General features: G+C 41.3%; 1 protein-coding gene across 2 annotated transcripts in view; it reads right to left on the bottom strand.

Annotated features, from left to right (window-relative positions):
- Positions 1-25,044, bottom strand: part of LOC117517120 (rho GTPase-activating protein 26-like) — a 397,059-nt gene that overhangs the window by 57,268 nt on the left and 314,747 nt on the right. The window contains exons 19-23 of one of the 2 annotated variants that reach the window (XM_034178045.1): positions 24,740-24,884; positions 22,004-22,184; positions 4,334-4,369; positions 2,011-2,121; positions 1,043-1,134 (exon numbers count right to left, since the gene is read on the bottom strand). In XM_034178045.1, coding sequence (XP_034033936.1) covers positions 1,043-1,134; positions 2,011-2,121; positions 4,334-4,369; positions 22,004-22,184; positions 24,740-24,884 — 565 coding nt within the window. The remainder of the gene's footprint in view (positions 1-1,042; positions 1,135-2,010; positions 2,122-4,333; positions 4,370-22,003; positions 22,185-24,739; positions 24,885-25,044) is intronic. The other variant, XM_034178046.1, reaches the window with a different exon arrangement.

Here is a 25,044-nt window from a genome sequence, read left to right as displayed (position 1 = left end):
ATATATATATATATATATATATATATATATATATATATATATATATATATATATATATATACAGTTTGCACTGTGCTGTACACACCATAAACAGTATTCTGGTTGAAGTTGGCAAATGTAGCAGCCTTTGGTCCATCCATTAATGAGAGCGCATTTTGAGTTGTTTTGGCTGTTCTAAAATTAATTTAAACATAAGAAATATTTTTTAAGAGGTGATTTATCATCATCTTTGGTCTGACAGTAAAATAGCAACTTGTAGGACTCTCAGGGAAAATCTACATGAAATTTTAATCAATTTGTACCTTGAAATTCAAGGAAAACATGCATTACAACACCATCTAATGGTGCAGTTCCACCATATTTGGCACTGCAACTGTAACAAAGGCCATGCATAAACCTGCCCAATGTCATGCAGTTCAGTGATCCCATTAATGAGAAAATGCATCATATAGTAAAGAGCATCATACATGGTCAAACTCAAAGCCATGAAAATTGCAAACAGAGAAACAAATTTTAAGGTTTTAGATCCAGTTAGAGACTCATGAACCAGAGAATGTTTTGACACCAATCTGGATTTTCTATGTCAAAAATCCCGAGACAAATTCGTTCAGGCCAATTTCGTATATTTTGCATTATTGCAAAAAAACATTTTCAAGTGCAAATGCGCAAGACCTGCACTGTTAAAATGGGCTCACTTCAGTGATCCCAATGGTATAAAGTTTTCCTTTAGTTGACCCCATGCATCAAAAGTTATTAGTGTTAACACATTTTTATTAATTATAGTGCCACCTAGCATTTTCACTGGCCATTTTTTGTATATGCCGAGTATTTTCTGACATCTACCAACCCTGTAAATTTCAACTCCACCTGGTTTAGGCTGCCCAAACATTTTTTGTGCCAAGGAAAAACAACAACAACAACACCACAAAAACAGCTTTGGTGATGCTTGGACAAAAAAAAAAAAAACAAAAGAAAAAAAAGAACAACACTATTTCTGCATCAAACAATTGCTTCCGGTTGGCATATCCAGAGAGTGACTCACCATTTTCAAAGATGGTCCCAGCGATGAAGGACAACTCAGACTCATGCTCTGCTTTGCAGGCATAAAGGGCTCGAGCCTTTCTCCCAGCAATACTGCACAAGAATGAGAGAAATTTTACATTATAGGCCAGGGCTGTGAAAAACTGTTTTCCATTTGAATGAAAAAAAAAATGTAATGCTGTACGTATCATATTTGATTCATACTTTTCGTGGGTCAGGCATTATAGGCTTAAACACCTCAGATTAGACAGTAAACAGCTCATGAAGTCTGTCAAACCACAGAAAGAGAATCACTTTCTAGAAACTGCTTTACAAAAGTTGATGAAAAAAGCTGTTTTATTTTGTTATTTGATGTTTAAGATTGCAGTGAATTTAAGAAGAAGAAGCTATACACTATGCTTAACGAAACTCAGAATTGTTACTGGGTGCCTCAGATGGACACCTACAGAGTTTGTCCCTGTTCTATCTGGCTTTGCCACTGCATCGCTTCACAGAGAACATGACAGTAGAGGCTCAACAACTGGGCCACCAAACGCCTGCTGGTTTGCTGCCCCCCTTCTTCTGCAGCTCAAATTTCAACATCATCCATGCACGGAGAAAAAAATAGCAGCACCTCATCCTCCTCAATTCACCAACACCGCAGGCACAAAGTCACCACCAGGTGCAGATCTTCCCCACAGAGCATGGCTCACCTTGAGCCAGTTATGGACAGGTGTGGGCTGATCTGACACATGATCCAGCAAAAGCATTTAGTTGATATCAGACATTTTGGGTGCCTCTCTTATGAGTATGCGACAAATGTATTAATTTCTAAAGGAAATGTATTATTTCTTTATTTGGGGGGGTAAGCTCTGCTTTCTTCACTGTCACGTGCACACACAGGTGAAAGCTAATATTCTAAATTCCTATAGACTGCTGTTGTTTGTCACAAGCTGTGATTGACTCCCCACATAAATGATGTTTCCCAACCTGACAGAGGAGGAGTCGCTCGAGGCAGAAGAGATCGGCTGCGGACTGGACGGGGCTGAGAACATCGGCCATGAGGGAGAACGAGGAGAGGTGGGGCTAGGAGATGTAGTGCTGATAAACACAAAAACCCAGATGTAATCAGTTAGCCACAGTAGTAGTAGAATTATGCAGAATTTAAAAATGCATAGGTGTCATTTCAGAACATTAGGGGCCAATTTACCAAAGGTTTCATTGTGTAAAAATGCGTGCAAACACAATACTTCCTGCAAAAAATGTGCATGCTGATTTACTAACAGTGTGCACTGAGAAATAGCTCTTTCAAATCCATAAAATGGCACATACTGTCCATTTAACACTTTCCTTCATGCATATGCAATTCGGAGTGTGGGCATGTGAATGCAGGAAATGTGGGTATTGAATATACAAATAGGTGAGATCTGCACATGCAACATAAGCTATCAAAGATAAAGCAATATCAGGGGCTGAGGTTGTGTCTGTAATTTAGCACGTTTGAAACCTTGGTGCTAACTGAGCCAATACTGCAAGGTCAATGCAGACATGCATTAATGTGATTCAAAGTCATTCCCTATGAGGTGTTTAGGTAAGCATTTCTTTATTTTCACTCAACAACCTTTTTTACAACAGAAAACAGTGGCCTATTTTAAAATAAATTAAACATTCTTTCATTTTCTATGCCCACTTATTACAACTAAGAGTAATGGGGGAGTAGCAGTCTACACCAGCAGCTGTTGGGCAATAGGTGAGGTACACCCTGTACAGGATGCTAGTATACGAGGTCTGTCCAAAAAGTATCAGACCTTTTTATTTTTTTCAAAAACCTTCGTGTGCATGCGTGAGTTTTTTCACGCCTGTCGGTTGCATCATTCGCCTGTGAGCAGGCTTTGAGTGAGCACTGGTCCTCCCCCCTCATTGGATTTTCATTTCGAGGAAAATGTCTGAACGGTTGGAGCAGCGCTGAATCAAATTTTTCCAGAAACTGTGAGAGACAGCCAGGTGGAAACCATTCGGAAGATTCAAACGGCTTTCGGTGGCTTTTCAGTCGAGTGAGTATCCGAGGAATTGTGTAAGAGCTGGACATGTCACAACATGTCCTGTGAGACTTCCAACTTCCGCACGTCTTTCATTACAAAATCTCCTGTAACAGTGGAATGTGCCGAAAAAGTGCTGATGTCCACCTCTTCTGCAGTTTCTCTGGTAGTCAGACGACGTCCCGGATCAACACAGCGTTCACTTTGGAAATTATCTGGTCGTTTCAGCCTGTCGATGGCCGCTCGGAGCGCGGCGCACCCTCCACCATTGTGCGCCGTCTTTAAACCGGTTGTAACACTCCTTAATCTGTGTGATGCCCATAGGATCGTCACCGAAAGCCGTCTGAATCTTCTGAATGGTTTCCACCTGGCTGTCTCTCACAGTTTCTGGAAAAATTTGATGCAGCAAAGCTCCAAATCGTTCCACCTCGCAATGAAAATCCAACGAGAGGGGAGGACCAGTGCTCACACAAAGCCTGCTCACAGGCGAATGATGCAACCGACGGGCGTGAAAAAAATCACGCATGTGCATGAAGGTTCAAGGTTGGCTCATGCAAGCACACAATGTTCAAATCCATATGGTTTTTGAAAAAAATAAAAAGGTCTGATACTTTTTGGACAGACCTCGTATCTCATATATAGACAACTACACATGAGAACTACTGACAGCAGTCATCACTACAGTCTATGGCCAGGAAGGTGGGTAGCACGAACAGCAGCCATGAACAATGTCCTACATATAAAACAGACGCAAATGATTCTCTTTCGATATCATCTTCTCTACAATTACATGATAGTAAAGAGAATATATTAACAATGAATCAAATGCACCCTGTCATGGGAAAGCACATTTGATGATCCTGGCCTTAAACAGACACTGTAAGTAGTGATGAATTTGAACAAAACACTGTGCACCTCATGTGACAAAATATTTTCAAGGCATGTTCATTTTTGATTTGGTAAATGTTCAATAAACAATACTGGGGTTAAAATGTGTGTGTTTGTATTATACTGCACATTGCTGCAAGTGGATGATTGAATTTAATTTGTGCTTATGGTCATTAACACATGCAAAATCTTCATTTACATACACATTACCACTCACTGTCACATGTACAGTTATTATTAGGAAATTAACTGCATAACAATCACCATTCCAAATGTTTGGATTGCCTGCACAATTTTACACTCCTTATCTGGGATCTTAGTAAATCGGGCCTTAAAGTGTTAAGAGCAGCCAGCATGCCTGCTTTCTGGAGCAATAATGCCCATACCTGGTCGGTATGCTGCCACGACTCTTTGGGTTCAGCCTGAAAACACAAGATAAAGTGAAAAAAAAATTGAGTAATCCATCCTAATTAATAATAAAATTGAAGATTAAGTGCTAAAAATGGTTTCCCTTCTCGCTGAGTTCTACTTTCATATTTTTCTATATGAAAAGAAACCAATGACAGGTCTGCGGCGTAGACAGCCTACCAACTCTCATTCTCCAAAAGACCCCAAAACAAACCAGAATGGGGAAAAAACATGAAAATCCCACATTATTATTTGTAAGAACACACTGGCAGCTTAATAGCTCTGAGTGGGTGATATGTCACTAATGTGGTCCAGCTTTGACAAACAAAACTCTAAATATAAAGGCTAATAGTTGTAATTTCCATAGGCTAAAAAAAGATTAATCATTTACTCCATTTCATAACCTGTAATTTAATTTCCCATCAACAGGGATAGAACCAAAGACACTTTAACATGTTGGTAAAAAAAAAAATAATAATAATAATAATAATAAACACAACCTAAAACAGCTATCATGAAACTCTAATCATTCTTCATTCATCTTTCCCTCCCATCACCCTAAATGTCCTATATCAACACAAACTTCTGCTGCTTCACTGCTGTCAGGAAGCAAAAACACCTCATCTTTGACTAAACCTGTCAGTCAAGTGTCTTTTTCAGAAGTGACGCTCAGATGAAATCTGTCACAGATAAGGATAAAGGACAGGAAAGGAGTGAAGGTGAAAGAGGCTACAGACTCATACATATGTCGCCTGCACCTTCCATCCTTGGCTGAAATCGATCCGACCCGCTGTCATGAAGGATGTTCCGACTGCATTCTTTGAGCTCACAGGACAGAGGAAGAAGGTTGAAGGAAGTTTCCATGTGGGCTTGCTGAATTCTCGCAGGCAAGGAAAGATAGTTTACATCAGGAGGGACTTGTGGTGTGGTGTGTCAGTACATGCACCCCATTACAGAGCACCCCTGGTCAGCCATCACACAGGCAGACAACCATAAATACATATTTCAGAACTGTTGATGGATTGATTAAAAACAAACGATCAAGCCCGCTTTTCTCGTGATCCACAAGAAAGCGAGAAGACTGAAAACATTCAACTCATCAATGAACACAGGCATACCAAAAGACAGACATGGCCGTCAATTAATCTCTGCCCTTTTCTGTGGAACTGCTTTTTTAAAATGAAACATCACTTTCTCATTAGATGCCACGTAATGTATGTAAGTGCTTTCTATGGATTCAATACACACAGCTACGTGGCGTTGCTTAACAACAGTAAGAAATTACGTTCTTTCGGCATCGCAGAGTTCACTCTCCTTTCACAAGCGTTTTTCCTTTCACCAACATTCATGAATCACGTACATTGCTGTTTTCACTGCCATGTCAGAGACATCATTTTGTGTAGCATATAGCTTCCCTTTTAGGCTGCCATGGTGATGCTGTTATGACACAGACATCCTGGATAATAAAGGATAATGATGCTGTGTCTGTCTTTTAAAATAAGGTATATAATATACACTGGACTGCACTTTGATTCACAACAGCCACTCCAGTCAAAGCTGACACATCATCCATCATTGTTAAAGTACATGTACTGCTCCACATCAACCACCAGTGTCTGGTTTTTGGCCAGGACCTGTTTATCGACCTGGATCTGGAAGTCCCACAGAATCTTAGAGACTCATCACAGCTTACCCTTAGGACTACTCATCCAAATTCGGTTCAGAACTTTCTGTTCAATGTCCCTAACTTGTTATCCTGCCCAAAGGATCTAATCTGCTTCTACCACACTGACTGCTCCTCTGCGCTGTAAGGCCTCAGATAGATTTTTACAACACATGCCTTTCTGGTATGGCAGAGTGTCATCTCTGCTGATCTGGTGTTAATGACTTTTATTGTGCCATCATGAACAGATTCACTACAGTTCTCCACACAAGCTTTTCTCAATAATAGTAGTCCGCGGGCCAAATCCAAAAAAGGCCTCATTTACTGAGTTGGTTGCACCTCCACTGCAACTTTAGTCTGATGGTACTACATTGTTCCTGGGTCTATTGGGATGACATTTTCACTTGTTGTCATTCGCACAAGCTGTCAAGGCATTATGACAACAGCCACTTTATAATCAAGGGGTCAGTACGGCAGCAAGAAAAGGTGAAATGCATAATAAACATGTAACCATTGGAAACAGTTGTCCAGGGAGGTTCAAAAGGTTATAGACATAAACAAAACACATATATTTAGTGAATAAGCACCTTGGCTTTCATTATCCATTGCCTAAAATGACAAGGTCCTGTCCATTTATCTTAAAAACAAGAATTATTTTTGTGGGGGTTTTTTTTTCAAAATTTTTATTTTAAGTTGTGATTTTTAAGTACCCTCTGTATATACCTCAAAACAAACAACACAGATCTATTCACTGGTTATTCCTACTATACTACATGAAATATGAACATTCTAGCATAAGTAGCACTGCTGTTATAAGCAATTCTTTACCCCTACCCCCATATTAATGATAATCAGAGAATTAACGATTTACAGTGAAACACACGGCAGTGGGAATATTATACTGTAGGGATGCTTCAGTGTGTCTGTAACTTGGAATCTCCTCAAGGTGGAAGTAATCATGAAGAAAGAAGGATATGTGAAGATTTTGAAATAAAAACCTTCAAGCAGTCAGCAGCAACACTGGGTCTGGGTCATCGCTTTGTCTTCCAACACGGCAACAACCGAAAACATATGTCACTCCTGGTGATGGACCAGTGTTGTATAAAGTACTGGAAAATCACACTTACGAGGTCTGTCAATAAAGTAACGGTCCTTTTTATTTTTTTCAAAAACTATATGGATTTCATTCATATGTTTTTACGTCAGACATGCTTGAACCCTCGTGCGCATGCGTGAGTTTTTCCACGCCTGTCGGTGACGTCATTCTCCTGTGAGCATGCCTTGTGGAAGGAGTGGTCCCGCCCCCCTCGTCGGATTTTCATTGTCTGGTAATGTACAACTAAATGTACTCAAGCATTGAAAGTAAAAGTACAAGTAAATGTTAATAATCAAAAACTGACTGATTTTTTTTTTTTTTTATAAAAGTTTATCTAGGCTTGTAAATGACTGGTAGTATTAGTCAAAATACTGAAAATTGTAAACATCACAAAAAAACACTGTGGTTTCAAAACCTAAACGAGAGTAGGCTACTCACTAGGTGTTCACAGGAAACATTTATTTCTATATGTATTTATTTATTTTCATTGTTACATGGTTTTATCTTTTCTGTTGTGCTTTTGTTTCATTAGGTTCTTATTGTCTCTTTCTCTAAAATTGTATTGTAACATTATTAGTCTATTATTATTGACTATTATTGTTTATTATGTAGACAATTGTTGTTGCTATAATATATGAATAAAAATACATTTAAAAGATTACAATTTGACTCTTTTACGACAATGAACGCTGAGCCATTAATTATACAGAAAACAAATCAACACAAACGTGCTGAGGCTTTAATGTTGAAAACGCCATAGACATGCTAACGCATTAGCATTGGTCCCATTTTTAAGTTATAAAATACATCTATCAACTGGTGGTTGGCTCTCACTGCGGTATTGTATCACTTCCTGTTCCGGAGCACAGCGGTGTTTTGCTGTATCTGTTAGCTGTTTAATCTGCGTAGTTAGATTGATCTAGATAACTAGATAACGATTTGTTTCACAGTGTAATCTTCACGTGCCTTAACTAAAGCACACTTTGTGTGATTTTAGGAATCCGCTAGCTTAGTGCAGCTACTAGCTCTTAGCCAGTTTAGCATGGGGGCTTCTCCTGTCTCTCCCGCACTTCTCTGCTCTGGGTGTGAAATGTTTAGTTATTCCTTGGCCTCCTTTAGCAGTAATGGTACTTGTAATAAGTGTAGCTTATTCGTAGCTTTGGAGGCCAGGCTGGGCGAACTGGAGACTCGGCTCCGCACCTTGGAAAATCCTACAGCTAGCCAGGCCCCTGTAGTCGGTGCGCACCAAGGTAGCTTAGCCGTCATTAGCTGTCCGCCAGCAGATCCCGAGCAGCCGGAAAAGCAGGCCGACTGTGAGGAGGAAGCGTAGTCCTAAACACAAGCCCCCTGTACACCACCAACCCATTGACATCTCTAACCGTTTTTCCCCACTCGGCGACACACCCGCCGAGGAACAAACTCTGGTTATTGGCGACTCTGTTTTGAGAAATGCAAAGTTAGTGACACCAGCAACCATAGTCAATTGTCTTCCGGGGGCCAGAGCAGGCGACATTGAAGGAAATTTGAAACTGCTGGCTAAGGCTAAGCGTAAATTCGGTAAGATTGTAATTCACGTCGGCAGTAAGACACCCGGTTACGCCAATCGGAGGTCACTAAAATTAACATTGAATCGGTGTGTAACTTTGCAAAAACAATGTCGGACTCTGTAGTTTTCTCTGGGCCCCTCCCCAATCGGACCGGGAGTGACATGTTTAGTCACATGTTCTCCTTGAATTGCTGGCTGTCTGAGTGGTGTCCAAAAAATGAGGTGGGCTTCATAGATAATTGGCAAAGCTTCTGGGGAAAACCTGCTCTTGTTAGGAGAGGCGGCATCCATCCCACTTTGGATGGAGCAGCTCTCATTTCTAGAAATCTGGCCAATTTTATTAAATCCTCCAAACCATGACTACCCAGGGTTAGGACCAGGAAGCAGAGTTGTAGTCTTACACACGTCTCTGCAGCTTCTCTCCCCCTGCCATCCTCCCAATACCCCATCCCCGTAGAGACGGTGCCTGCTCCCAGATCACCAACAACCAGTAAAAATCTATTTAAGCATAAAAATTCAAAAAGAAAAAATAATATAGCACCTTCAACTGCACCACAGACTAAAACAGTTAAATGTGGTCTATTAAACATTAGGTCTCTCTCTTCTAAGTCCCTGTTAGTAAATGATATAATAATTGATCAACATATTGATTTATTCTGCCTAGTTAGTTTAAATGAGTCAACACCCCCAAGTCACACTAACTGTCAAAATGCTCGTAGCACGGGCCGAGGGGGAGGATTAGCAACAATCTACCACTCCAGCTTATTAATTAATCAAAAACCCAGACAGAGCTTTAATTCATTTGAAAGCTTGACTCTTAGTCTTGTCCATCCAAATTGGAAGTCCCAAAAACCAGTTTTATTTGTTGTTATCTATCGTCCACCTGGTCGTTACTGTGAGTTTCTCTGTGAATTTTCAGACCTTTTGTCTGACTTAGTGCTTAGCTCAGATAAGATAATTATAGTGGGCGATTTTAACATCCACATAGATGCTGAGAATGACAGCATGAACACTGCATTTAATCTATTATTAGACTCAATTGGCTTTGCTCAAAATGTAAATGAGTCCACCCACCACTTTAATCATACTTTAGATCTTGTTTTGACTTATGGTATGGAAATTGAGACTTAACAGTATTCCCTGAAAACCCACTTCTGTCTGATCATTTCTTCATAACATTTACATTTAGTTTAATGGACTACCCAGCAGTGGGGAATAAGTTTCATTACAGTAGAAGTCTTTCGGAAAGTGCTGTAACTAGGTTTAAGGATATGATTCCTTCTTTGTTATGTTCTCCAATGCCATATACCAACACAGTACAGAGTAGCTACCTAAACTCTGTAAGTGAGATAGAGTATCTCGTCAATAGTTTTACATCCTCATTGAGCACAACTTTGGATGCTGTAGCTCCTCTGAAAAAAAGAGCCTTAAATCAGAAGTGCCTGACTCCATGGTATAACTCACAAACTCGTAGCTTAAAGCAGATAACCCGTAAGTTGGAGAGGAAATGGCGTCTCACTAATTTAGAAGATCTTCACTTAGCCTGGAAAAAGAGTCTGTTGCTCTATAAAAAAAGCCCTCAGTAAAGCTAGGACATCTTACTACTCATCACTAATTTTAGAAAATAAGAACAAGCCCAGGTTTCTTTTCAGCACTGTAGCCAGGCTGACAAAGAGTCAGAGCTCTATTGAGCTGAGTATTCCTTTAACTTTAACTAGTAATGACTTCATGACTTTCTTTGCTAATAAAATTTTAACTATTAGAGAAAAAATTACTCATAACCATCCCAAAGACATATCGTTATCTTTGGCTGCTTTCAGTAATGCTGGTATTTGGTTAGACTCTTTCTCTCCGATTGTTCTGTCTGAGTTATTTTCATTAGTCAATTCCTCCAAACCATCAACATGTCTATTAGACCCCATTCCTACCAGGCTGCTCAAGGAAGCCCTACCATTAATTAATGCTTCGATCTTAAATATGATCAATCTATCTTTATTAGTTGGCTATGTACCACAGGCTTTTAAGGTGGCAGTAATTAAACCATTACTTAAAAAGCCATCACTTGACCCAGCTATCTTAGCTAATTATAGGCCAATCTCCAACCTTCCTTTTCTCTCAAAAATTTTTGAAAGGGTAGTTGTAAAACAGCTAACTAATTATCTGCAGAGGAATGGTCTATTTGAAGAGTTTCAGTCAGGGTTTAGAATTCATCATAGTACAGAAACAGCATTAGTGAAGGTTACAAATGATCTTCTTATGGCCTCAGACAGTGGACTCATCTCTGTGCTTGTTCTGTTAGACCTCAGTGCTGCTTTTGATACTGTTGACCATAAAATTTTATTACAGAGATTAGAGCATGCCATAGGTATTAAAGGCACTGCGCTGCGGTGGTTTGAATCATATTTATCTAATAGATTACAATTTGTTCATGTAAATGGGGAGTCTTCTTCACAGACTAAGGTTAATTATGGAGTTCCACAAGGTTCTGTGCTAGGACCAATTTTATTCACTTTATACATGCTTCCCTTAGGCAGTATTATTAGAAAGCATTGCTTAAATTTTCGTTGTTACGCAGACGATACCCAGCTTTATCTATCCATGAAGCCAGAGGACACACACCAATTAGTTAAACTGCAGGAATGTCTTACAGACATAAAGACATGGATGACCTCTAATTTCCTGCTTTTAAATTCAGATAAAACTGAAGTTATTGTACTTGGACCCACAAATCTTAGAAACATGGTGTCTAACCAGGTCCTGAGTCTGGATGACATTACCCTGACCTCTAGTAATACTGTGAGAAATCTTGGAGTCATTTTTGATCGGGATATGTCCTTCAATGTGCATATTAAGCAAATATGTAGGACTGCTTTTTTACATTTGCGCAATATCTCTAAAATTAGAAAGGTCTTGTCTCAGAGTGATGCTGAAAAACTCATGCATTTATTTCCTCTAGGCTGGACTATTGTAATTCATTATTATCAGGTTGTCCTAAAAGTTCCCTGAAAAGCCTTCAGTTAATTCAAAATGCTGCAGCTAGAGTACTGACGGGGACTAGAAGGAGAGAGCATATTTCACCCATATTGGCCTCTCTTCATTGGCTTCCTGTTAATTCTAGAATATAATTTAAAATTCTTCTTCTTACTTATAAGGTTTTGAATAATCAGGTCCCATCTTATCTTAGGGACCTCTTAGTACCATATCACCCCAATAGAGCGCTTCACTCTCAGACTGCAGGTTTACTTGTAGTTCCTAGGGTTTTTAAGAGTAGAATGGGAGGCAGAGCCTTCAGCTTTCAGGCTCCTCTCCTGTGGAACCAGCTCCCAATTCGGATCAGGGAGACAGACACCCTCTCTACTTTTAAGATTAGGCTTAAAACTTTCCTTTTTGCTAAAGCTTATAGTTAGGGCTGGATCAGGTGACCCTGAACCATCCCTTAGTTATGCTGCTATAGACTTAGACTGCTGGGGGGTTCCCATGATGCACTGAGTGTTTCTTTTTCTTTTTGCTCTGTATGCACCACTCTGCATTTAATCATTAGTGATTGATCTCTGCTGTCTTCCACAGCATGTCTTTTTCCTGATTCTCTCCCCTCAGCCCCAACCAGTCCCAGCAGAAGACTGTCCCTCCCTGAGCCTGGTTCTGCTGGAGGTTTCCTCCTGTTAAAAGGGAGTTTTTCCTTCCCACTGTTGCCAAGTGCTTGCTCATAGAGGGTCGTTTTGACCGTTGGGGTTTTTTGTAGTTATTGTATGGCTTTTGCCTTGCAATATAAAGCGCCTTGGGGCAACTGTTGTTGTGATTTGGCGCTATATAAATAAAATTGATTTGATTTGATTTGAACTGTTTCTGAAGACCATAACAGGTCGGTTTAACATAAAAATATTAAATATTACTCACAGACATATGCTCTTCAGGGTTTTAGTGGGGAATAATTAGGATAAAGCGAAATAAAGCAATCAATCCACAAATCGTAGATCGAAGCACTGCTTCGACCTGCAAATCACTGCTTCGATCCGCGCTGCAGAAAAGTTGATTACAGACCCGCTGCAGGTCTGTAATCAATGTAGAGAAATTATCATTTTCCTGACAAACACCCCCCAAATGCGCAACTGCAAAAAAGCCTACCGGACATGCCTCATGACAAATCGGCCTGACTTCGTTGCAGTCACTAGTAATCAGTGGTGTCTCTGGGTGAAAACACTACTTTTTTCATGTGTGTGTGTTTTTTGTAACGAGTAATGGCATGGCGCATAGAAAATGTATCGGAGTAGAAGTATGCAATTAAGGTCAGAAATGTAGTGAAGTAAAATTGAAAGTAAGCCGAATTAAAAAAACTCAAGTAAAGTACAGAGTCTCCCAAAATGTACTTAAGTACAGTAGTGAAGTATTTTTACTTCGTTACTGTCGGAGTTGTTCAGAGTTGGACCTGAAAAGAACAACTCAGTTAACACAGAAAATAATCACGCAGGAGACAGTGAATTTCTTTTTCCTGATCAGGAGAGAGCAAACAAGCGTGACCCCTTGCCAACCACCGTCTCGTCCGCTCTGAAGGGCCCCGCCCATCTGCCTCTCCTATTTATTGAATAAAGTTACATACAAGCATATAGGACAAAACAAGGAAAAGACACAGAGTCTGGTCTCACGTTGATATGAAAACTGTTATGGCTTTAAGCCTCCAGTCTCCTAGTCCTCCGATAACAACGTTCAGCCCTGAACCAGTGTGCCGGTCACACCGCTCTTCCCTCAAGGCTGATCCGTTAATTAAAGATGCACATCTGTGCTTAGCAAAAACATAGCTTTAGCAAAACAGTCTGTACATTCACTAAGCCAAAGATCATCTGTTCACTTTCCTGTGTGAGCAGTTTTAAGGATTACTTGAACAGTTCAGTGTATATGACTGCTTTGACAATGAGTGATTAATTAAAAGAGTAATGGTACATGAACTCTCACACATGCATATATGTACATATGAAAATAGATCAAAGACAGTACATCAAAGTAAAGGCATTAACAATCAAAGTAAAGACATTAATATTTGATAATAATATTGCTAATATATAGAAATCCCTGTCAGTTACTATACAACACTGTGACTCCAGAAGACCAAAGTGAACATTACTAACTGGCTTGCCTAAAGCCCTGACTTGAATCCCACTGAAACTCTGTGGGGTGCACTGAAAGCCAAGGTCCATGCCAGAACACCATCAAATCTGGAGGAGCTTGAGAGATTCACCAAGGAAGAATGGGCTGGGATTCCTCAGGAAACATGTCTGAGACTTGTTGAAAACTACACAAAATGACTTCAGGCTGTTGTCCAGCAAAAATGATACACATTAGGGATGCTAATAATTTTGGCGTTGGTAGTTTTTGTGAAATAATTTTGTTTCTGTGTGCAAAGTAAATGAATGTAAGTGTCCAAAATAAAACTAGGATGTTTAGAAATGCTGTGTTTAAAATTCTTGCACTGTAAAAAAAAAAAAAAAATACTTGGTAAAATGTTGAAGACACTGTTAAATGTCATGGGGGAGGTGTGTCAAAATTTTGTCCTAATCTGCAAGTTAATGGCTTGAATGTCAATGTTCCCACTAAACTGGCTCTTCAGGTGTGGCCTCACATTGTAGATGTAATTAGCTTGGTGTTGACTTTTTACTACCTCTTCATTATTTTTTTTAGTTCTTTCTTTTGTGTGTGTGTGTGTGTGTGTGGGGGGGGGGGGGGGGGGGGTGCTTTTGAAATGCTTCAAAAAAGTTTGAGTTAGCCATCACTAATTTGCTCTTTGTTTTAGCAGTTGTTTTGGCACCATCCCCAGCCACACATTCTATCAATAGGGCACCGCAGTCTCGTTTGAACCAAGCATGATATCGTGGGATATGACCATTTATGGGGACCTCCGCTCCCGTTGCGCACTATATACACAGCATAACTTCACATGGAAAAATGGTGTACTGTTTTGTTTTCGGCTGCAATCACCGAAGCAGTCGCAAAAAGTATTTTTTTTTTGTTTCTCAGTGGAAAAGGAAAGACGAGGCGAATGGGAGACGTTGTGTTGGTAAGTGTTAGCCTACACAGCTAACCAGAGTAGCTGCGTTCTCTCACCTGCAACACTGCCTTGACACGTTTGAGCTCCAGGACATAAACAAATCGCAACACGTCCACTTTTCCACTGTATCATCACTTTTTCTTTGCATTTCCACTTCGTTTGTGTGAAATTTGCCCAAAAACTCAGAGAAAATGCTGTGTTTTTGTCCCCAGAAATAGAGAAATTACATCATATGCGTGTGCAATCTCCAGCCCTTCGCAGAAGCGATATATGTTTTTATGTATTTCGATGTGAGGACAGCAAGCACACACATGTGTGTGTCCATCAAAACACGGTGCGTGTTCTGCAGCTCTGATGTCCAGGACCAGAGTTGTCAACAGCTGCCACGCCCCCATCCGTTCAGCGCACAGACCAAGATGTCACTCTGTGATCATATGAGAGGCACCTCGCCTGCAGGGGGTGCGCAAACCACATGCATGCACGTGTTGGGGGGGAGCGGGGGAGCACATTTTCTAAGTGCCAAATGAGCGGTGTTAGATATTCGTGTGTGTCAGCTGGAAGTTGGCGGCACAGCGCACACTCTGTCTTTCAGCTGCTGGTATGTGCAAATAATTGTAGCAACAGGTACACGAGGTGTTCGAGGCAGCTACGAATTTACACGTTTTGCATACGATTCCTGCTTCCAAATTGGGACTATGTGTGAAGTAAACGTGTGAAGGGGCCCTAACTGGAGTATCAACACACACATTTGTGACACCAACCCTAGCCACACACTCCTTTCTTTATATTCGATTTTACTTTTCTCTTGTGTTGTGTATTTTCCCTGTATTTGTCCACATGCCAGGCACCATGCTTCTCCCTATGTTTCCTAGATTATCTAATTTACCAGACACTGACATGAAGGGAGGAACACGACAATGCTTGTACAGTGTGCACAGTATTTCAACAAATGGCAGAGAGATTGGATGTACTGTATATTAGGCACAACACTGGTGACAGAGCATGGCCTTGTTGTATGCTTCCCTGAATGGTAACTTGTGATAGTTACCATTCAGGTAGGTAACTTGTGATAGTTTTTGAATTCTCTGCTGTCGTTTCCATGGCTTCACTGAATGTTTGACTTTCAGTGATGCACAAGTATACCACTGAGTCATACACTTTCTTTCTTCACATTCAGAGATATTGCGAAAAAAATTCAGTTGGTGTACACGTCTATGGCATTTCACAAACAGTGAAGAACTGGATTCAGGTTAATACCGTTGGGCTAAATTCTTAATCTCCTTTTCCTCTTCACAAATACACCACATTTGAGAGCTGACATAATTAAGAAGAGCCTCCTACCTCCTCATCATCCTGATGGGTCATCAATCCAATGAAATACAAGACACCCACTCACTGCCACACAAACACAAATGCAGACATTCATACACTTCCATCTCATCAGAAGCAAAGACAGCATATCTAAACTTCATAGGTGATTTGGGTAGGCACCAAATCGCCAAGTATCTTAAAAGAACACAAGGAATATGACTCCGGTTTGAACTGTGCTCTCTATGTACAAGCATGTATACATAGTATATACTAAACACAAAATAATTCACAATAAAAAAATGTGCAAATAATCCTGTGTCTCAAATCCTGTGTCTTGCTGTTTGACATACAGAGCTCTATAATGTTGACCAGGGGGAAGGAGTTTCAACAGGGGTCTGCAGAGATGTTACGAGCTCACCTCCTGAACCTCAACCGATATACACTCAACAAAAATATAAACGCAACACTTTTGGTTTTGCTCCCATTTTGTATGAGATGAACTCAAAGATCTAAAACTTTTTCCACATACACAATATCACCATTTCCCTCAAATATTGTTCACAAACCAGTCTAAATCTGTGATAGTGAGCACTTCTCCTTTGCTGAGATAATCCATCCCACCTCACAGGTGTGCCATATCAAGATGCTGATTAGACACCATGATTAGTGCACAGGTGTGCCTTAGACTGCCCACAATAAAAGGCCACTCTGAAAGGTGCAGTTTTATCACACAGCACAATGCCACAGATGTCGCAAGATTTGAGGGAGCGTGCAACTGGCATGCTGACAGCAGGAATGTCAACCAGAGCTGTTGCTCGTGTATTGATTGTTCATTTCTCTACCATAAGCCGTCTCCAAAGGCGTTTCAGAGAATTTGGCAGTACATCCAACCAGCCTCACAACCGCAGACCACGTGTAACCACACCAGCCCAGGACCTCCACATCCAGCATGTTCACCTCCAAGATCGTCTGAGACCAGCCACTCGGACAGCTGCTGAAACAATCGGTTTGCATAACCAAAGAATTTCTGCACAAACTGTCAGAAACCGTCTCAGGGAAGCTCATCTGCATGCTCGTCGTCCTCATCGGGGTCTCGACCTGACTCCAGTTCGTCGTCGTAACCGACTTGAGTGGGCAAATGCTCACATTCACTGGCGTTTGGCACGTTGGAGAGGTGTTCTCTTCAAGGATGAATCCTGGTTCACACTGTCCAGGGCAGATGGCAGACAGCGTGTGTGGCGTCGTGTGGGTGAGCGGTTTTCTGATGTCAATGTTGTGGATCGAGTGGCCCATGGTGGCGGTGGGGTTATAGTATGGGCAGGCGTCTGTTATGGATGAAGAACACAGGTGCATTTTATTGATGGCATTTTGAATGCACAGAGATACCGTGACGAGATCCTGAGGCCCATTGTTGTGCCATACATCCAAGAACATCACCTCATGTTGCAGCAGGATAATGCACGGCCCCATGTTGCAAGGATCTGTACACAATTCTTGGAAGCTGAAAATGTCCCAGTTCTTGCATGGCCGGCATACTCACCGGACATGTCACCCATTGAGCATGTTTGGGATGCTCTGGACCGGCGTATACGACAGCGTGTACCAGTTCCTGCCAATATCCAGCAACTTCGTACAGCCATTGAAGAGGAGTGGACCAACATTCCACAGGCCACAATTGACAACCTGATCAACTCTATGCGAAGGAGATGTGTTGCACTGCATGAGGCAAATGGTGGTCACACCAGATACTGACTGGTATCCCCCCCAATAAAACAAAACTGCACCTTTCAGAGTGGCCTTTTATTGTGGGCAGTCTAAGGCACACCTGTGCACTAATCATGGTGTCTAATCAGCATCTTGATATGGCACACCTGTGAGGTGGGATGGATTATCTCAGCAAAGGAGAAGTGCTCACTATCACAGATTTAGACTGGTTTGTGAACAATATTTGAGGGAAATGGTGATATTGTGTATGTGGAAAACGTTTTAGATCTTTGAGTTCATCTCATACAAAATGGGAGCAAAACCAAAAGTGTTGCGTTTATATTTTTGTTGAGTGTAAATCCTGGATGGAGGACAGGCTGGCTCCAATTTTTTTTTTTTTTTTTGCAGGCCTGACAGTTTGTTGAAGTCTGAGCCTGTCATGTTCGGAGGCAGAGAGAAACCAAACAGAGATGGAGATGCACAGGACAGACGGGATGATGGACGTGTAAAAGATGATGAGCAGTTCCTGGGGCAGGTTGAACTTCCTCAGCTGTCTGAGGAAATACATCCTCTGCTGTGCCATTTTCCTGATGGATTTTATGTGGGAAGTCCACTTCAGATCCTGGGAGATGGTGGATCCCAGGAACCGGAAGTGTTGGGGGTGTTGCTCTTATGGGAGTGTTGCTCTTATTTCTAAATCTAGGTTTAGCTTATTAGCTGTTGGAGGTCACAAATGTAACTCGTTTGAGCATCTGATTCTCCGCTCTGCTCAGGATATTACGCATTGCCAAAGTCAGAAGAATAAAAATCAGCTGTACTACTTTGTCATTGTATATAGGCCTCCTGGCCCATATTCTGAATTCTTAGATGAATTTGGTGCGTTCATCTCTAACTTGTCAACCAGTGCAGATAACATTCAGATTATTGGTGACTTTAACGTTCATATAAATAAGCCTTCTGATCCCCTCTGCAAATCATTTATGGAAATTGTGGGTGCATTACGATTTCGGTAATGCATTTGGGACTTGACGCACATTAGTGGAAATACCCTGGATCTGGTTCTCACACGTGGTATTCCTGTCACAAATACTGACATCATGCCTCTTACATCAGTGGTCTCTGATCACTCACTTATTAAGTTTACAGTTTTGCTGCCATGTTTAGTGGAACAACAACCTTATATATCATTACGGCGATGCATCAACTCCTCAACTAAGACTGAATTTGAAGCTAGACTGCCTGATGTCTTAGCTTCACATCTGGCAAATACCCAATCAGTAGACAGACGTGAATAGTTTAAACTCAGTGCTCAAAACTACACTCAACATGACTGTGTCACCTGTGTTAAAACCACGCTCTCCCAAAACACAGTCACCTTGGTTCAATGCTTACCTGTGTGACCTCAAGCATAAGGCTAGAGGTCAAGAACGGAAATGGCGTCATTCAAAATTAGAAGTATTCCACCTTGCGTGACCCTGATCCATGCATTTATCTCTTCTAGACTGGACTACTGCAATATTCTATTTTCTGGTTTACCGCAGTCCAGCATTAGGGCTCTCCAATTGGTTCAAAATGCTGCAGCCAGACTTTTGCCACGAAGCAGAAAGTTCGACCATATTACACCCATTTTGGCGTCCCTTCACTGGCTTCCTGTCCCAGTGAGACCAGATTTTAAGGTTCTGCTACTAGTCTATAAAATTATTCATGGACTGGCACCTCCCTACCTAGCTGACCTAATTAAACCTTACATACCGGCCCGAGCTTTGCGTTCTCAGGGTGCAGGACTACTTTGTGTCTCTGGGGTGAATAAGAAGTCTGCAGGTCATAGAGCTTTCTCTTATTGTGCCCCTGTTCTATGGAATGATCTCCCTGGGTCAATAAAACAGTCAGATTCTGTGGAGACTTTCAAATCCAGACTTAAGACACACTTATTTTCCCCTTTGTATGGCTAACATACTGGTATAGTTTTGTTTTACACTTTTTACTCTTTTAATTCATTTTATTAGGAAACAGAGCGTGCCACGGCCTCAACTTTACCTAAATTCTGGGTCTTTTAGTGAAGCTTATGGCTAGTGGCCGGCGATCACCTTAGTATTTCCTGTTTTTCTTGTTGTTTAATGCTGGCAAATTATACTGTATTTCTTGTCTTTCTGGTGCCTGATTCTGTTTTTTTTTTTTTTCTCTCTGTTTAAGGTGCAGCTCCATCAGGAGACGGGAGTTGTATTTGTGCTGGAGACCCTCCTGTCTTGTGCACCAACAGCATTTCCTGTATATTCCTTTTGTGAATTGTTTCTGTGAATTGTTATGTAATTTAAGTCTGTAGCATGGCCCAAGCAGAGGGTCACCCCTTTGACTCTAGTCTGCTTGAGGTTTCTTCCTCAGAGGGAGTTTTTCCTTACCACTGTTGCTCTGGGGGTTTGTAAGGTTAGGCCTCCTTACTTGTGTGAAGCGCCTTGAGACAACTCTGTTGTGATTTGGCGCCATATAAATGAAAATAAATTGAAATTGAAAAATTGTCCACAGTAGACACAGGGTTGTTGAGGATTGGGGGGGGGGGGTTCTCCTGAAGTTCACTATCATCTCCACAGTCTTGAGCAAGTTCAGCTCCAGGGTGTTCTGACCACACCAGAGGACCAACTGTTTCACCTCCTGTCTGTATGCAGCCTCATCACCATCCTGGATGAGACCAATGATGGTGGTGTCATCTGCAAACTTCAGGAGTTTAACAGAGGGGTGCCCTGAGGTGCAGTCATTTGTGTAGAGGGAGAAGAGCAGTAGGGAGAGCACACACCCCTGAGGGGCGCCAGTGCTGACTGTCCGTGTGCTGGATGTGATGCTCCCCAGCCTCACCTGCTGTGTCCAGTGAGTCAGGAAGCTGTAGATCCACAGACAGGTGAGAGCTGGCACAGAGAGGTTGGAGAGTTTTTGGTGGAGAATGTCAGGGATGATGGTGCTGACCTGAAGTCCACAAACAGGATCCTCATGTGCATCCCTGTAGAGTCCAGTTGCTGCAGGATGTAATGCATCCCATGTTGACTGCATCCCCAACTGACCTGATTGCTCGGAAGGAAAACTGCAGGGGGTCTAGCAGGGGTCCAGTGATGTCCTTCAGGTGGCTCTACACCAGCCATTTAAATGACTTCATGACGACAGATGTCAAGGTGACAGGCCTGTAGTCATTTAGTCCTGTTATGGAGGGTTTCTTTGGGACTGGGATAGTAGTGGAGTGTTTGAAGCAGTAGGGGACCTCACACAGCTCCAGTGATTTGTTGAAAATCTGGGTGAAGATGGGGGCCAGCTGGTTAGCACAGGCTCTTATGTCCCTTTCACACCAGGCCCACTTCAAGTTGCGTCATGCGGTGTCATGACAACGCCATGTGGATGCAATCTAGTGCAAGCAGTCATATACGGGCCCTCGTTCCACGCGACCGCCTACCCAGGCCAGTATGTGCCCTTGTGACCAGATGTGGGCATGTGCGTACAGGGGCAACAACTCATCACACAGTTAAAATTTTAAGCAAATCACACAATGCATGAAGGCGTTATGAGATGTTGATGGTTCATCCAGTAGGGGGCGCTCAGTGTACAAACAGAGGGGTCAGATGTGTTCAGGGGCCAACCGTGATCACACATGTGAAGTTTCAAGTCAATCAGGCAAAGCATGAAGGAGTTATCATGACTTGATGTTCCATGGCAAAGGGTCAAAATGGTGGCACCATAGCGGCCACACCCTTATTCTTTTTTTTTTACTAATAGCCCAATTTCATAGCCTTAAGAGTGTGCATATCATGAATGCTTGGTCTTGTTGGATTTGTGAGAATCTACTGAATCTACTAGTACCTTGTTTCCCATGTAACAATAAGAAATATACTCAAAACCTGGATCAATCTTTTTAGTCACATAGCACTACTATTATTCTGAACACTACTGTATTTCTTCACCATCTAATGCTTTTATCTTCTCTTTCTTCCCCATTCCATAAATGGTAAAACTGCGCACTTGAGAGCTAACAAGGTTTTCAGTAGTCTATTGTGCAATTGTTTTCTGTTGATATATTTGGTCTTCATTGTCTTTACATTTACAAGTGCCTGTATGTTGCTTTGAAACAACATTCTGCACGCCCTCTGTGAGGACATGCTTTATTTTCAGCAGCATTAAAATGTTATTTATTACAATTATACTATGCAAACTTTGCATTGCATGTGGTGTCTTTAAAATCCTGACTGAATTTTATTATGACTTGATAATTTCAATGTATCCTGACAACTGCAGTCACTAGTCTACTTACAGCGAGCTGGGCCTGGTGATGGGTCTTGTGTCTTGGTCCCCGTCATTGCTTGTCAGACTGTGTCTCGGTGTTCGACTATGGCTGCTGCTGGTGCTGCTGCTGCTGCTACAGTTGGCAGTGGATGAGCCTGACTGCTGCAGTTCAGCGACTGTCATGTTCATAACACTGTTCCTCTTCTCACCTTCAAAAAGCAAGAATGGTTGTCAGGCTCTCTGGTGCAGTTAGCTAGATTAAAAAAAAAAAAGAAATGTGTCTTGCTCGACAGTAAACACTTGCTTTCAATTACAGCAGCTATTTATCTTATGTTATTCTGATGATGCTGGGTTACATTGAAATGCAAGTTGGCTTTAAAAGTAAATTAAAATTAAATTTACAGCTTTAAGCGTTGAATGACATGGTAAATTAATATTTTCCTTTTGCAAGTCCTATTATGACCTGAGAATGACTGATGACAGTGTATAAGCCTCATCATAATTATGAATTCTAATGCAATGACCCAGAAGTGTTATTAAACTGTCAGATCTTATCCATTAGATTTAAAAAATAAAAGTAGAATAAAGTGATATAAGTGCAAGGGTTTCCAATGGTGCATTAGGTTTGTGAGTACAGCCAAGCCACTGTACAACTGACCCAGTCAGATCTCAGAAGTTAAGCAAAGCAGATGCTGATTTGTACTTGGCTGAGAGATAGCTGAGGAACACCAGGAGCTGCATGTTTCTCCATGTAGAAGTGGAGCTGTATCATAAAGTGCATCCAGCATAAGAAATGGATGAAATTCCAATGCAGAGCTCTACTGGATATGTTGTGGCAACCCTGCATGGCTAGGAGCAGATGAAAGAAAATTTAAAAAGTAAATACATAAATTAGGTCTGTGAGCATGTGGTAGTGCTGTTCATCACCACATCCATAATACTACAAAACCACCCTTGGTTGTGTTTGGCAACCAGCCCATGCCCACATCTCAAAAGTCTATCTGCCACAGTCATGTGACACATGAGCATCCCATCGTCCTTTTCCAGTAGCTGGGGTCCTCAACACTGAGGTACCTGCACACTAGGGCCCAGTTTCATAAAGCAGTCTTATCTTTTAGTCTACTAAACTTACTCAGTCGACTAAGGTTAGTCGCCCAACATTAGCTGTCTAATCTCCATTTCAAATTGACAGCTAAACCTGTAGATTAGCCGTTTTACGTTAGTCAACAATTTTCATGAGCATAGCAGCCTCACAAGTGCCGCTGCCAAGAAACGCCTGAGAGAGAGAGGGGGAGAAAGGAGAGAGAGAGAGAGAGGAGAGAGAGAGAGAGGAGAGAGAGAAAGGAAAGAGACAGGGGGGAGAAAGGAGAGATAGAGAGAAAGAGGAGAGAGAGAAAGAGAAGAGGAGAGGAGAGAGAGAGAGAGAGAGAGAGGGGAGAGGGGGGAGAGAGAAACAGGAGAGAAAGAATGAGGAGAGAGAGAAAGAGGAGAGGAGAGAGAAAGGAGAGAGGGGGAGAGACAGAGAGCGAAAGAGGAGAGAGAGAGAGAGAGAGGGAGGGAAGGAGGGAGGAAAAAGTGTTATTAGACGTAAAAAAGCAGCGAAACAATTTTAATAAACGATCATTTTCACCACACAGCCTCAGTGAAACAGTAAAGTGTGAAAAACTGATTCAGAAAGTTTTTTCATCCAGGATTCATCTTTAAAAGAGCAGATTTACTCATTTACTTCTTCCAGAATTATTTTTTTCATTTTCTTTTTATTATTGTTTTTTTATGCACCAATGACACCAGATCAAATTACTTGTATGTGAAAACTTGGCAATAAATTTGATTCTGATTTGACAAATCAGTCCAGATTTAGCTCTTGTTCAAACAAGACAATTAGGGGTTATATTGTTTTTTTTAACAAGTATGCAATTCCACTCAAAAATGCTGAAAAAAGCTAAACTGCCAACATGACAGAAAAACTCTGCCTGGACTCTTACTGGACTAAAGGTACAGTGTGTCATTTTTAAAGAAGAGAGCAAATGTTATGTCCATCAAATATTAATGTGTTTTTAAACTTTTCAATGTAATTTATTTTCTTAACATAGAAAAATACAAAAAAGAACTTTGATATTACAACATAAGTGTAAATTTTTTGTCTATTATTCTTGCTTTCAGTGCATCTAAAACTAGTCAAAATGGCTCGCAACGTGCACTGCCTCAGGCGATAATTGCCAACATCACCGCTAAAAATTTCTGGGGAGAACCCTGTATCATGTGTGCACGAGACCACTGTATGGAGTGTGCGTTCGTAGCATCTTCTTGCAAGATGCTGTGGCAGGAAACATTAGATAATGAACATCGCATTGATTAACATGCCTTTTGAAGAATATATTGAACAGAATGTCTTTTCTAAAACCTCAGAAACCAGGCCAGATACCAGGGATAACATAAGTCAAACACAAAGCATCAACCCCTATATTTGAGGTTCCATTTGTTCCCACCAAAATACCCTCCTTGCAGTAAGAAATACTTGCTTTTCCTTCCCTTTTGGTGAGATGCTATCTTCAAATAAGGTCATTCATTTTTGTCTCTATATTTGACAATTCTTTGTTGTATTTTGGTCACCTGATTCTTGTTATCCTTTCTAAACCCAGGCTATTCCAGCACACACAGGCAAAAGATTAGCCTCACACTACCTTTTAGAATATAAATGTCCTAGAATGAGCCATCTGAAAAGGAAGAACAGGCTAAAAGCACTATCTGAATGTGCACTTGCCTTTCTGTGAATGCGTCGGTGTGTGGAAGAGCGTGAGAGGCCTTTCGCTGCATGATGGAACTTTGCTTTCATTGCTTCTCCTCCTGGACAGATTGAGCTGTGAATTGGTGGAACTGGCCGCTGAAGTTGGCACATCCCTGAACAGCTGCACAGACAAGACAGACACATCAGGCGGGAGTCCAACCAAAGCAACAGCAACAAATTCCAAATTTAGGGAATGGAAGTTTTCTTCTTCCAGCAATCACAAAGCTGTCAATGAAATGAATGCAGCGCTAATGATGCTGTTTAACCAGCTATGGCGTTAT

Source organism: Thalassophryne amazonica, chromosome 9 (assembly GCF_902500255.1).
Source record: "Thalassophryne amazonica chromosome 9, fThaAma1.1, whole genome shotgun sequence".
Lineage (NCBI taxonomy): Eukaryota > Metazoa > Chordata > Actinopteri > Batrachoidiformes > Batrachoididae > Thalassophryne > Thalassophryne amazonica.
This window is presented reverse-complemented; position numbering and strand designations above follow the sequence as displayed.